At 43.1% G+C, this 15,595-nt stretch overlaps 1 protein-coding gene across 8 annotated transcripts in view; it reads left to right on the top strand.

The window, feature by feature from the left end:
* ATF7IP (activating transcription factor 7 interacting protein) overlaps positions 1–15,595 on the top strand; it is a 146,208-nt gene that overhangs the window by 89,636 nt on the left and 40,977 nt on the right. For all 8 annotated transcript variants that reach the window (XM_014610916.3, XM_014610913.3, XM_014610914.3 and 5 more), the window contains exons 7-10: positions 148–224; positions 755–843; positions 4,851–5,489; positions 7,112–7,179. In XM_014610916.3, the coding sequence (XP_014466402.1) occupies positions 148–224; positions 755–843; positions 4,851–5,489; positions 7,112–7,179 (873 nt within the window). The remainder of the gene's footprint in view (positions 1–147; positions 225–754; positions 844–4,850; positions 5,490–7,111; positions 7,180–15,595) is intronic.

Here is a 15,595-nt window from a genome sequence, read left to right as displayed (position 1 = left end):
GTGGGATTAAAGGGCTTTTGGAGATCCTACAGTGTTTTGTCATCTTGTATCTGATTCTTTGGCAGTGAAAAGTAATATAAAAATGGACAAATATAGACTATGTAATCTGAAGTAAAAGATGTCACGTTGTCTTACGTTTCTTTGTAGAATACGCCAAACCCCCCACCCCTTTCTCCGGGGAAAGCAGCAAGCGACACTGGAAGCACCAACAGTCTGACATATCGGTGAGGAATGAGGACACAACTGTGTCATTTTCAAATTTTCTAGAGCGTGAGTTTTTAGAAGAAGTACAATAGCAGATCTTGCTGTAAATAATTCATGGAATACCCTGATTATGCTTGTTTCAGTAGGGTTTTTTTTCTTCAAACATTTATAAATGTCCTTTCTCTCCCTCCATTGCTGTTCAAAGGTGAATGCCTGCTCTTCATTTTCTTACAGTACTCCCCATAAGGGCTGTAGCAAATTAATTAACCTAAACCTGGTATTGTTCAAGTTGTTTGAACAGATTAGTGTAAAACTGAATTTAAGTAATCTTTTAAAAAATAAGTCAAAGGTTTTGTCATAAGGGAAGGCAAACTGGATAAATGTGTCAAAAATAATGTATGAGGGTTGTATCTGTTGTGGAAGAGATGTGCTGGATTCATTTGCAGGGGAAAGCACTTGATAGTAGGCGAATTTTCAAAATAGTCTAATAAAAAAACTCATTGTAACACTTCAGGACTGGGAGATTCTGATATAATTTTTTATTTCATAGAAATGCTGGCACAGTGAGACAAATGCTCGAATCCAAGAGGAATGTAGGTGACAGCACACCAGCAACTTTTCAAGCCCCCTTGAATGCAGGTAAAAACCTTCCTAGTCTCCAGAAACATGTTATACAGTGTGTTTTATATATTTAATGGGAAAAGTAAGGTTTTCATATTAGAATTTTATAGGGAAAGTGGGACTATAGTTACTCTAACATACAACATATAAAGCAGTAGCATCCTTGACTTCCCTTGAGAATTATGAAAGGGGTTCTGTAGAAAAGATATGACCATCTTCTACGAACAAGCACTTGCCTAAGCTAACTACATGTAGGATGAGGTGTTTCTTAACTTTGCCCTCAGCCCTGTGACAGAAGTTACTGTGGGCCCAGGGGTCTTCCTGGGCATAACTAGGCTGTAATGACAGACTTTGTATTTTCTAAAGAACAGGCTGCTGTGCAGTTCCATAATCTGATTTTTTTTAATGTGGTTCTCATGGCATTTTACTTTTGTATTATTTTATTTGAAGGTGTGTCTAGTAACACTTTCTTGCAAATATGAGTTCAGTTTTATTATAGTTCCTCATGTCATTTGTGTGGAGTTTTTTTGGTTGTTAATCTTTAATGTACAAATTCATAGATGTTAGGGTCGGAAGGGACCTCAATAGATCATCAAGTCCGACCCCCTGCATAAGCAGGAAAGAGTGCTGGGTCTAGATGACCCCAGCTAGATACTCGTCTAACCTCCTCTTGAAGACCCCCAGGGTAGGGGAGAGCACCACCTCCCTTGGGAACCCGTTCCAGACCTTGGCCACTCGAACTGTGAAGAAGTTCTTCCTAATGTCCAGTCTAAATCTGCTCTCTACTAGCTTGTGGCCATTGTTTCTTGTAACCCCCGGGGGCGCCTTAGTGAATAAATCCTCACCAATTCCCTTCTGTGCCCCCGTGATGAACTTATAGGCAGCTACAAGGTCGCCTCTCAACCTTTTCTTGCGGAGGCTGAAAAGGTCCAGTTTCTCTAGTCTCTCCTCGTAGGGCTTGGTCTGCAGGCCCTTGACCATACGAGTTGCCCTTCTCTGTACCCTCTCCAGGTTATCCGCATCCTTCTTGAAGTGTGGCGCCCAGAATTGCACGCAGTACTCCAACTGCGGTCTGACCAACGCCCGCCCGATAGAGGGGAAGTATCACCTCCCTGGACCTATTCGTCATGCATCTGCTGATGCACGATAAAGTGCCATTGGCTTTTCTGATGGCTTCGTCACACTGCCGGCTCATGTTCATCTTGGAGTCCACTAGGACTCCAAGATCCCTTTCCACCTCTGTGCCACCCAGCAGGTCATTCCCTAGGCTGTAGGTGTGCTGGACATTTTTCCTCCCTAGGTGCAGCACTTTGCATTTCTCCTTGTTGAACTGCATCCTGTTGTTTTCTGCCCACTTGTCCAACCTATCCAGGTCTGCCTGCAGCTGTTCCCTGCCCTCCGGCGTGTCCACTTCTCCCCATAGCTTTGTGTCATCTGCAAACTTGGACAGAGTACATTTCACTCCCATGTCCAAGTCGCTGATGAAGACATTAAAGAGTATCGGTCCAAGGACCGAACCCTGCGGGACCCCACTGCCCACACCCTTCCAGGTCGAGACCGACCCATCCACCACGACTCTTTGGGTGCGACCCTCTAGCCAATTCGCCACCCACTGGACCGTGCAGTCATCCACATCACAGCCTCTTAACTTGTTCACCAGTATGGGGTGGGATACCGTATCGAAGGCCTTCCTGAAGTCTAAGTATACGACATCCACCCCTCCTCCTGTGTCCAGGCGTTTCGTAACCTGGTCATAAAAAGAAACTAGGTTGGTCAGGCACGATCTGCCTGCCACAAACCCATGCTGGTTTCCCCTCGGCATAATTTGCCCTGCCGGGCTCTCACAAATGTGAGCCTTGATAATTTTTTCAAAGACTTTACCAAGGATGGAGGTGAGACTGACAGGCCTATAGTTGCCCGGGTCCTCCTTCCTCCCCTTTTTGAAAATGGGGACCACGTTAGCCCTTTTCCAGTCCTCCGGGACTTGGCCCGTGCGCCACGAGCCTTCGAATATTCCCGCCAGTGGCTCTGCAATGATGTCGGCCAGTGCCTTCAGCACCCTCGGATGGAGCCCATCCGGGCCTGCCGACTTAAAGGCATCCAGTTCTTCCAAGTGACTCTGCACCACCTCAGGATCTACGTATGGAAGTCTGGCGCCTTGCTGCTACCTCTCTACAACCCCAGTGAGAGACTTGTCGTGCCCCTCACTTAGGAACACTGAGGCAAAGAACTCGTTGAGGAGTTCAGCCTTGTCCCCCCTATCTGTCACCAATTGTTTCTGCCCATTTAGCAGCGGTCCTATTCCTCCCTGGGCCTTCCTTTTACTCCCAATATATCTAAAAAACAATTTCTTGTTGTCCTTTACTTGGGATACCATCCTCAGCTCCATGGTAGCTTTGGCCCGCCTAACTGCCTCCCTACAAGCACGAGCAGAGGAGGTATATTCATCTTTGGTGATCTCACCCTGTTTCCACTTTTTATGTGCTCCCCTTTTTGCCCTTAGGCTGCCCTGGATTTCTCTGGTCAGCCATGGAAGCCTCCTGGCCCCTTTCCCTCTTTTGCCTCGCTCGGGGATCGTCTTGCTTTGTGCCCAAAGGATCGTTTCCTTTAGGCACAGCCACCCTTCTTGGGCACCCATCCCATCAAAACTCCTACTCTGCAGTGCTTCCTTGACTAATCGCCTGAGTGCATTGAGATCAGCTTTCCTAAAGTCTAGCACTTTCACCCTACTAGTTACCTTACCCACTCGCCGTCTTATGTTGAATTCTAATATAAGGTGATCACTGTCTCCCAGATAGCTACCGATTTGGAGGTCCCCTATCATGTCATCTCCCGTTGCCAATACCAGATCCAGTATGGCATTCCCCCTAGTGGGACCATGCACCTCCTGTGTCAGGTGGAGGTCCTGTACACAAGTTAGAAACCTGCGTGAGCAATGGGACCTTGCTGTCTGCGTCTCCCAGCAGATGTCCAGGTAGTTTAGGTCCCCCATGACTACCGCCTCTTTAGCTTTTATGGTCTCCGAGAGTTGCCTCAGGAGCCCCGCATCTATTTCTTCCCCTTGGTGTGGGGGTCTGTAACAGACCCCTACCACCAAATCCCTTTCTCCTTGCCCCCCATGTAGCCTAATCCACAATCCTTCTACTTCCTCAACCTCAGATTCTGTCTTGATGAGGGTTGATGTGTATTGCTCACTGACATAAAGTGCAACCCCCCCCCCCCCCTTTCTTCCCCGACCTGTCCTTTCTATACAATCTATAGCCCTCAATATGTACCACCCAGTCATGGGATGAATCCCACCAGGTCTCTGTTAGCCCCACTAAGTCATAGGTGTTCAGTGCAAGCAGGAGCGCTAGTTCATCCTGCTTGTTCTCCATGCTCCTAGCATTAGTATATAGGCACTTGAGCCCTGCGACTGGTGCCTTTGCTGCCCCCCCCGCTCCAAGTCCCATGGGACCCATTGCTTCTTACCTTCTTGTTCCTTACCTGTTCTGTAGTGCTGGCCTCCCCATGGCCTTCAGGTTCCCAGTGTTCTCCTTCTTCAGGCTGGGCTGTCCTTGTGGGTGCCACATGGTTTGGTGGTCCACAGCTTCCCCTGCCCTCGTACTCCCCTCCCCCCGACGAGCCTAGTTTAAAGCCCGCCGGAGGAGATCCGCCAACCTAGAAGAAAACACACGCTTACCTTTGGGGGACAGGTGAAGCCCATCCCAGCTGAGCATGTCCCTCGTCGTGATGTGCGGGTCATTGTCCAAGGCCATCTTCAAGGCAAAAGTGTCATCTTCCTAGATATTTATACAGCACCTAATACAATAGGAATTATGTTCTGAGGAAGTGCATGTATGTGAATACAGTTATAAAATATAAAGATAGCAAAAAGAAAAGTTACAAACTGAATATAACATTTTAAAATAATTTTATAGTTATAAATGTACTATTTTGGCATTGCATTTTTTTACATTATGGTATTGAAATGAAATTGCTATCTTGGTACATTTATTTGATTCTTTCTTTCTGTCTTTTTGTAGTGTCTGCTCCCAGTTTTGCTGCTCCTCAGGCAGTGGTCAGTGGACATCCCAAACCTCAGACACCAGTGACTTCCAGTTCCTTGACAACATCTGTTCTTCCTACAGCCAGTGCAGCTACTGTTGTTGGCACAAGTCAGGTGCCCAGTGGCAACACTCAGCCTATGTCTGTCTCATTGCAGCCTTTGCCTGTAATCCTGCATGTACCTCTTACAATGTCCTCCCAGCCTCAGCTTCTGCAAAGCCACACAGGGACTTTGGTCACTAACCAGCAATCAGGCAATGTTGAATTTATATCAGTACAAAGCCCATCTGCTGTTGGTGGCCTTGCTAAAACTCCGGTGTCTTTGGCATCAGCTAACCCAACTAAACCAAATAACAGTCCATCTGTGCCCAGCCCTGGTGTTCAGAGAAACTCTCCAGCCAGTGCTGGGTCCATAGGGACAACACTGGCAGTACAGGCTGTTTCAACAGCAAATCCTGTCGCCCAGGCCACAAGGACTCCTTTGCCCACAGTGGGTACTTCAGGACTGTATAATCCTACCAGCAATCGAGGTCCCATACAGATGAAGATCTCTCTCTCTGCATTTGGTAATGCAGCTCCTGCCGAACCAAGCACCATTCCCACAGCGCCTAGAGTTGGTAAGCAACGCTTGAATATTAATTTGGGGAATGGAAGATAGAATAACTGCATATGGGAAACATAAAGCTTTTAAACAAGATAGAAATCAAGTTTATTTCTATGGCAGTTCTGTTTAATTTACTGAGATAGCTCTGCTAGTTTACATTACTCTCTAAACTTGAAATCAAAAATAAGTTTGACCCAAATAATTGAGACCAAAAAGTGCATTTTCAGTTATTCCTGAATTTTTTAAAATAAGATGCAACATAAATTCTTGCCCTCTAAATGCTGCTCTGTTTATAATTGGATTTCTATCACGTTCCTAATGGATGGAAACTCCCTGTTTGCTGCTGATAGTTGGTATTCATTTTTATACGTGAGCCAGATGCTTTACAAAGCAGTAGCACATTACAAATAAAGTAAATACTGTATTAATTCTGTTTAAAACATGGGAGTACATCTACAGTATATCAGAATAAACATTGACATCCCAAAATTTAGATGAGCAAATAAGAGCCAAACTGTTTTTGAAGCAAAATGAAAGATTTGTTTAATAAATAGATGCTCAGTTAGAGCCTTTGAGTCTAACAAATGTTTTTATATGATATCAAACCAAAGTGATTAAAATGATTTCCTAGCATCTCTAGCGATATAGTGATGCTTCTGCTGTTCCTTTGCAGTTTTAGAATCAATTCAAGTGCAGCTGCTTTAAAATGTTTCTGTGAATGGTCCTCTGTATCAAACTGAACTAGTTGCCTGTGACAAAGAAATAGTATTGCATGTAACTGTTCGTAGAAAAATTATACTATCTGATATTTTTAAAAACTCAGAATTTGGCATCAGAATTAATTTTATTTCATTTAAATGCTGTCTTAAATTACATGTTATAAGGCTTCATTCATCAAGCTTACTCTTGCACATTTCATATATAGCTTTCAGATCTGAACTTATGACTGATGGGTAATCTTGTTTGCTGTTCTAAAATGCTTAGCAAAAAGCAGATTTCTCATTCTTACAATAAAGGAGCAGTGAAATGGTTTTGTGAGTTACTAATATACTCCTCATATTTCTTTGATCATATACATACAATAGAAACCATAGGATCTTCCTGGTAAATGTTCAGAGAGCAGTCTTGTCAAGCTACATGCTGTGTTCATAATCTGTTTCTTCAGCCTCTATTCAGAATGAGTTTATATTATATGTGTAATAAGTGAATAGATATCTTTGTTTTTTGATTAATTTTCTATATGCCTGAATACACGAAAAGGAAGATTTAAGGGGATTTTTGCACTGGAGATGGCTGCTGAGCTGTTCCAAAAATACACTGGGCATTTTAAGAGACCTATGACAGAGGAATATGATGTATTATAATTCTGGAATGTTGCTTTGATCTTTTTTCTAATCTGCTACTTGCTCTGAAAAGTGGTAATAATATATGCATACCTTTTTTGTAAAGTAGTTTCAGCTCTCTAGTGGAAAGTGCTGTTATAGAAGTTAAAGTATAATTATTACAAATCAGTGAGAATGTAGTAAGAAACTTAATTTTGGAACGTTTCCACCTAATGTATTTTATTATTAAAAGTATTCAAATGTGTCATCAGTTAGAAACTGCAAATTAACAAATAATTTCTTGACCCCTCAGAGAACCAAATAAACAGGCCACCAACAGATGCTTCAGGAAACAAGAGAGCACCAGAGAGCACAGCACAGGTAGGTTGTTGGGCTATGCTTCTGTATAAAATTCGTAAGTTATAATCCACAGGAGTATTTCCCCCCCCCACCATTTCTTCCTTAAAACGAAACACTTAAGTTTCTTTTCTGCTGTATTTCCTGCTTATAGTGTCTTCCTTTTGTTGTTTTTTTTACTGAAAACATCAGTTCTTGGTTACCCTTACAAAGAGTTCTAGTATGTTTTCTGTGAAATGAATTAATGCTTTAGAAGAACCCTAGAAATACATTTGATATTAGAGAGAAAATTACAAAAGAAGAAACCCAGATTTTTTTCTAAAGATCCTGATTTGAAAGTTATAAACTTATTAAATGAGTGCAGCTTTCCTTGCCCCATAATGCCAAAAAGAGGATTAACAAAGGTGATTACAATAATTGGACCTCTTGATATTTCAGCCTGTGTTCCATGCCACAACATTCTATCTGTAGGAAAATCTACAGAAACCTGCAATATCCTGATCTCCTTATCTTGATGAAAGGGAAAGATAAAACCTCTATGAAATTATTTGTAATCTGATCTCTCTGTGTTGTAGTTCATAATTAAAGCATAGGATCTGATTCACCTCAAACTTACATTGGTATTAATCAGAAAGAATTTTACAGAATTTAGTGGCTTTAAACAAATGTGTATAACTAGCACAAGAGGAAAATCAAGTCAACTGCTCCTGTGCAGAGTTTCCCTGTCAAACAGGGCATTCAGATAGTGTTAAATCTGCTGGGCATCACAGTGAAAGTAGAAGAAAATGTCATCTGGCAACCTTTTTCCCTAAGCATAATAGCAGCAGAGTTAGCATAGCTGATAAACAGTGAGGAATGACTAAGTCCTGCCACACAAACAATATTGGAATTTGGTAGCTAAAGAGTGGTAGGTTGGAACTTAATTTATCATAGATACCTGTGGATTATAGCTACAAAAATGTAATCCATAGTTGAGATATGTATATTTAATCTCTTCAGTACAGAGAAGGTTGACCGATTTATGGATTCAAAACAGGTATTAATTTAAGAATAAGATTATACATTTAAGTACATTTCATGTTTGGCAAAGCCTGAAACCTGGAAAACACTTTTTTAGAAACAGTGAATTTCTCCTGTTGGTGGTGATAATGGGCTGTCAGAGTGGTGGGTTTGTTGAATGAATGGAGAAAAAATTATACTTTCCGGTTTTCAGCCTTTTGTTACATTATATGTTTCTAGGGCTACTTTGAATGAAACAAGTTAAAGCATGTGTAATGCCATGGTTGCTAATGATCTAATTTTTTTTTTTTAAATTGGCTAGCAAGGTGTGATATAAAGACATCCCATGTCATTTAAAGATCGAATTAATGCCACCTGCTTTTTATGATGTAAAACCCAAAACATTATGTATTACTCCACACTTCACAGCTTTCAGAACAAAAAGTAGTTTGCAGTGCGCTGTATACCCGTGGCATATTTGATGGTACAACTTTGATCAATTGTTTCAAAAACCAGTTGAAACAGGAAGAGACTTCATCAGAAAGTAAAGAACCAGTAGAAGCAGCGCAGACGAATTTTAACTTTCCTGAGGATGTCCTCTTTGGCTTGGAAGAAGAGGAAGAAGATGCTAAGAGCATCAAAAACACCCACAAGCAGACTGGCTGGGCAGCTAATCTACTAAAGCAGTGGCTGGCCAAAAATGGCAAGGATCCTAGTTTTGAATTGGTGCCAGTAACTGAACTCAATGATATTTTAAGAGAGTTTTATTACACAATAAGGAACCATGATGGAAATACCTACAGTGTGGCAAGTTATAAGTCCATGCGTGCTGGCTTGAACCGGCACCTTAAAACGCCACCATATAATCGTCAGATTTGCCTAATGAAGGACAAGGAGTTTGCTAGTGCAAACATGGTGTTTGTGAGTGTGTTGAAGATGCTGCGCGTGCAGGGAAAGGATGAAACTCACCACCACCCTCCCATAGCTGCTGAGGACCTGCGTAAGATTAAGCAGTCTGGAGTGCTGGGGTTGCATAGTCCCCTGGCTTTGGTCAACAAGGTGTGGTTTGATTTGCAGTTGCATTTTGCCAAACGAGGGAGGGAAATCTTACGAGATTTGGCTCCAGATGCCTTTGTTGTTGAGAAGGACAAGAATGGGCGTCGGTATGCTATGTTTAGATGTCCTGGCAAAGGGAAAAATGCAGAAGATCCCCATAAAAAGGGGAAAATGTATGATATGCCAGGGGACCCAAACTGTCCTGTTTTTTCCTTGGAGCTTTATTTGTCTAAGTTGCCTCCTGAGCCCCCTGCTTTTTACCTGCATCCTTTAAAGCTAACTCTAGAGCAGATGCGAGAGCAGCCTGTCTGGTACAAACGGGAGCCTATGGGAGTAAACTACTTAGGTACTATGATGCCCAGAATAAGCGTGGCAGCCAGGCTGTCCCAACGGTATACCAATCATTCTCTCAGAACTACCACCATCCAGCTACTATGTGAAGCAGGACTGGGGCCTAGAGAGATCATGGCAGTGACAGGCCATCGCTCTGAGTCTGCTATTAGACATTACTGGGGAGCTGCAGAAATTCGCTACAGAGCTTGGTCCGATATAATGGAGAATCCCCCCAGTTACCTATATAACACTATGCCAAATGAAGTGATACGAGAGCCAGCATCTGGTGCCTCTACTTCTTCCATAAATCATGCCATTTTAGAGCAAAACAAAATGTCTTTATTTCCTAAGAAACCTATTGCACCAGCCAGCAACCATGTGATACCCAGCTCTAACTCTGTGACTTCAATCTCTGGGGGATGTATGGCTCTGAGCTCTAAAAGCCACATCATGTTGAACCACAGCTCTTCCAAGGTGCTGGTTCCTAAGGACATAACTAACTGTGTCTCTAACTGTCAACCATCTTCAAGGATGTTGTAATGAACCTGTCTTTATAAACCGTGCCCTAAAATAAGAACCAATGACTTGACACTACTGTAACTGGAACTGATTTTAAGATTCATGGCTATTATCAAAAAAGGAAAAGTTCTCATATTGCTTTACTTTATTTTGGTCTTGGGCTACTAAGGGCATTTCTTACTGCTTAGTTCAGGAAGAAGTATCCTGCTTGCCCCCCAAAGTGAGCTGCAGAATAGGAGTTATGAAAGCAGGGCTTGGAGTCTGGCGGACCTTTAACAGCAGCAGGGACTCTAGTGGCCAAGCAGAGCCATTTTAAATAATGCAGGGTTGGTATTGATTTCCACTTAACTGAAGACATAAACTTTCTTCAATCACTGTATGACTTTATATCTTGCAGTTGTGGAGAGGTGTATTTATTGTGAAACCATCTGGTGCCAGTTGCCCCTGATGTAGCGTTTTATGGATACTTGATAATGAAGCTTCACAGGGAGAGGCAAAATAAGAGGAGTAGATACAAATACATTACAGCACATACACATGCATTAACACACAAGCAGTTGTTTGATCACCTCCTCTCCTTGTGCCTGAATTGCCTTCATTCCTAGTAAGATAAGAACTGGGACCAGTAGCCTAACAAAGAAGGGGGAGTAGGAGCAGGGCACCTGACCTCTGCACTTACTTAGAGGACCCAGAATTGTCCCCCAGGAGTCTTTGCTATGCAGGTGTAGCCCTGTGCTGCCCAGCCCTACGCTCCCTAGTATGTGGGGGAGCAGAATGGTTCCCTCCTTTCCACCCCCAGGATTTTTGCCACAGAGGCTAGGGACAGAAGTTACACACAAACCGGTTTAAGTGATCAAAAACTGGTTTAAACCTGTAGCAGAACAGATGTTCAGTGTACACAAACCAGTTTCAAAATGTCTGAAACTGGTTTAAGATAAACCTGCTTGTATGTAGTATCAGACTTAACTGATTTAGGTCAAATCAGTTTTTGAAACTTCTGGACCAGACTCCTTCCTGGTTTTAGTTAAATGAGTCCCCCAGCATCCCAGCATGCTTTGCAGCCCTGAGCTATGCTGTCTGCACCAGACAACAGGGTTGGCCCTGCCCTTCTGTACCCTGCAGTGAGGGCTAGCTGGCAAATCTAACTGCATCTTCCCTACTCTTCTCCATGGTAAATTCCTTTCTGAGGAATAATTCTGAAACTTGCAGGAAGACTTGTCTCAGGCCATTTTTTCAACAGTGGCTAGAGATTATTTCTTTTTCTTGCCACAGCAGACTACAGACTAATTAGAAATGCAGCTGGGTCCTTCTGACTACATGAAAATTGAAAGGACTAGTTTATTATACCCTGACCAGTGAGTTTATTACTTAGAAGAAGTAATTACAAAAGACAGTCAAGTTCCTCTTGAAACCCAGGGGAAGAGCCAGGTCCGCCTGCTCATCCAGCTGGGCGGAGGGGGGAAGGTTGTATGTGTGTGCCTGGCTAGGGGCAGGGGTGGCAGAGGCGACCTGAGTGTGGGAACAAGCCCTGCACCTGGCCAGCAGCATGAGGAACCTGCAGCTGGCAGAGGAGGCAGCACAGGGCAACCTTGCTTGAAGCATCTCTGCAGCGAGGCTGAAAAGGCAGAGCTTAGGTGCACACAGGGGACTGGCCACGTGGGATGAGCTATTTGTACACACGGCTGCCTGGGCCAGCTTGAAGGTGCTGGCAGCTCAGAGCCTGGCAGCCACCCGCTGTAGGGGCTCATGTGCCTGCTGCTCTGTACCCTCTGCATGGTGCCTGCTCATCAATGGGGTGCAGTGGCGGTGGCTGCAGGCACATAAGCCCTGTGGTGGGCAGCTGCCGGGCTCTGGAACCACCAGCACCTCCAAGTCAGCTTGGGCAGGGGGCATGGCAGCGAGCACACAAGCCCCCACAGCACATAGTTGCTGGGCTCAAGGCCCACTGGTGCCTCTGAACTGACCTGGGCAGTTGTGGACACAAAGGGCTTGTCCCACACAGCCAGTCTGGCTGCCAAGGTGCCCACCCACAGCTGCAGTGGCATTGACTCTGTGCCGCTGCCCAGCCAGCTGCTGTCCATGCACACTGGGGCCCCCAGGACTCCCAAGACATGCACCTTTCTCTGCCTCTTTAGCCTCACCACGGAGCTGCTTCACGCCCAGGCTGCCTTACGCCACCTCCCCTGCCAGCTGCTGGCCGGGCGCAGGAATCGCTCCTGCTCTCTGCCACACTCGGCTTGCCACTGCCACCCCTGTCCCCAACAGGGCACACATACCCCCTCTGCCCAGCTGGATGAGCAGGCAGATCCGGCTCTTCCCCTGGGTTTCAAAAGGAACTTTGACTGTCTTCTGTTTAACTTGCAAGTACAGGCAGTCCTTGGACTTACAACACAATTGGTTTCTGAAAACTGCGTCTTAAGTCGAAACATTGCAACTGGGAACCAATTTTCTCATAAGAAACAATGTGATAAATGGGGGATTGGTTCCTAAACCAAGGCCTGATACCCTATTTTCACCAAAAATACCCCAGAATTTTGTATTCAATCAATTATAGATGAGTAATATAGCTACATTAATGTATTTATATTGTAAATAGCATCATATTGATTTGGAAGGGCTTCTTTGAGGTGACTTTGCTGGACTTTTTGAAGGGCTCTTGGTTGGACTTTTTGAAGGGTTCTTGGCTGGATTCTTCTCAGGAGTCTGGCTGCAGTTTTTTCTGGAGTCTTGTCTGGTTTCTTAAAGAAAGTGTTCAAGGAAGTTTGGACAGATGTTCTCGAGCGAGATGAGCGGCGCAGCGAACTTGTTCACTGGCGTGGCATCGCATCAGATCAAGCATTATAAAGTTGAAACTGACGTCATAAAGTTGAAACAGGGTCTTAATTTAAAAACATTGTAAGTGTGAAATGTTGTAACTCCAAATGTTAAGTCGAGGACTGCCTGTAATAAACTCACTGGTCAGGCATGTGGCTGCACCTGCAAGCAAAGACTTTGGGAGGTAGGGGGCGTTCTGGTGTTCCTGCTGTGGCCAGTGTGCAGCAAGCTTGCTCCTCAGCTGTAGCAGCCTGTGTTAATACTACTATAGCAACTGCTGCAAGAGTGTGGGGAGCTGCTGTGCAATGTGGAGTGAGGAAAATGTGTTCTCATAGGAGATGGTCAGGCAACAGAATTGCTCCATTAGAAATAAATAGGTTGAGTTGATATATTGTTCCCAAGCATGTCTTGTAGTTTTGAACATACCATTTCTCTGCATCCCCTGATTTCCATCACTTTTTTTGTCCCTGATGAAGAGGTTTCTCTTGTAGTTGACAGGAAGGTTTATGAACTGTTAACTTTGTCAACATTTGATGCTTGTGTTTTCTCCCTTTTTGAGATTTAACTGTACCATTTGTGCAACTGTGTGAAAGCACTTGTATCAATGCAGTAATATTCCCTCAGATTCTTTCACCAAAAGGAAGTATATATCTTGTTTTCTTCCAACTTTTCGCCTGACCAAAATAAGTCTTTTCTGCTTTGCCTCCATTCCACATCTGGGGCTGCTGTTGAGAAGTGTACCTGCTCAGTACACACCGTATCCAGGAAATGAGGCTGTATAGATACTTCAGGGCAGCCCTGAGTGCATCACGGAGGTGCTGGAGAGTGTGCTCAGGCAGTCCACTCTAAGATGGCTGTATGTTTCATTTCGTTTCTGAGGTTTGGTATGCACTGAAGAGGAGCTAGTGGACAGGGCTTGCTTCTTGGTGGTGGTTCTGGAAATAGCAACAGAGTCAATACGGACAAATCCTCTAGTTATAGTTACACTCCAGATTTAGTTTAGGTATCACTGCCTGCTTTGCAGCGGGCTGATCTATTACTATATTCACAAAGAAGTAGCTTCTTACAGACTAGAAATTTGACACATGTGAGTGAATATGTTAAAAAAAATAATCAATGCTTATTTCAATGCTATTTAGGAAATGGAAGGAGCATAGACATTAATTCTTAATGAGCCACACTGGACAATTTAGCGAACAACTTTTTGCACTCTACCCTATCTCAGGAACTTGATCAAAGGGACACTCAACAATTTAAATAGTATTTCTTCCTGAAAAAACATTTCTAGCATGTCGTAGAACATTTAAAATTATTGTAAGTAAAAACAAGAGGTGGTGTTTTCCCTCAATGTTTCTGTTCTGTGTAGCTCTCATACCTACTCAATCAATTGCATATGTTGATTTCCAATAGGACACAGAGGTATTTTAAGAAATATGAGACAGTGCTTTGAAACCACAGAAAAAGCAAGATGCTTCAGAGAGAAGAGTATTTAAAATGACTGCTGAAGGACATTTTTGCTGAATTAAATAATCGGATTGATTTTTGCCCTTTGAACTGTGCAGGTTTTTGTTGGGGGGGGGTTAATGAAACTTTGACCATCCTGCTAAGAACTTCACTGGGCAAATCTGATTCATTTGGAACGGTTTAAAATAGCTCTATGGTGGATATTATCAAGAAAGAAAACCCATTATATTAAATCCCTAATTCAAAAGAGGTCTTTTCTTGCTAGAAAAGATGCTGGATATCAAATCAGTTACTATAAAAAAGTCTGATCAAAAGAAGGGTAGGTGCCTGGAATTTTTGAGTTCTAATCCTGACTCCCCAAGGCTTCTTTTGTGCCTTTGGACAAGTCATTATAGTCACTAGGTCAGTTTCCCAGTCCATAATATAGGTGTAATATGTTCCATTTTCTTATGGAACGTGAGACAGTATAACAGTTCGAAAAGTGCATTAAAGAATAAAAAGGCCATATCAATCTTTGATTTTATGTATAACAGTTATTTCGCAGGCCACCATTTAAATAATGATGGTCCTGTCCCTTTGGTTGCTTGCCAAATAAATTTGTGTTAAATTAGTTCAGAATCGCAGTCCACATTCCAATTAGTTACAGGGTTACATTTGCGACATTATTGGCTCTGTATAAAGACAGTCATAGAATCAGGATTATAATTTTACTGCAGGATGAAGCAAATCGAGCTGGGGTGTTAGGGAAAGCAGTTCTATCTATTAGCTATACATGGGGAAATCTGAAAATTGAGGAACACTATAACCTCTTATAATAGAAGGAAATTGTGCAGTAGTCTAAGGAATTTTAGAGTAAAAAAAGATCTTAAAACAGGGGTTCCTAAAAACATGATTCTGATGGCTTGAATGGTGAATTGCTTTTTTTGAAAACTTCTTCCAAGTTTTTACTAATATGAAAATATCTGTATAGCACTTTTCATACCGTCATGTATGCTAATATAGAAAACAGAATTTTCTCATCCATATCTCAGGTAGTTCTTGGTTTTTTGTTGCAACTTGCTGTAGTTGAATGTTATCCAGCAGAAAGTGCTGTTGCCATGCATTTTCCTCTCTCTCCTCTTCGCTGCTTATTGTGTTCATACTGCCCACATGCCCTGCTCTGGTCTTTTGTGCTACTTCCTGTACAGGCATACTGCAAAGCCAGTGGTTTCACACTCAAATTTATGTGGAAATTTAGAGAGAGAGAGGAAAAAAT

This window comes from Alligator mississippiensis, chromosome 4 (assembly GCF_030867095.1).
Source record: "Alligator mississippiensis isolate rAllMis1 chromosome 4, rAllMis1, whole genome shotgun sequence".
NCBI classification, from domain to species: domain Eukaryota; kingdom Metazoa; phylum Chordata; order Crocodylia; family Alligatoridae; genus Alligator; species Alligator mississippiensis.
This window is presented reverse-complemented; position numbering and strand designations above follow the sequence as displayed.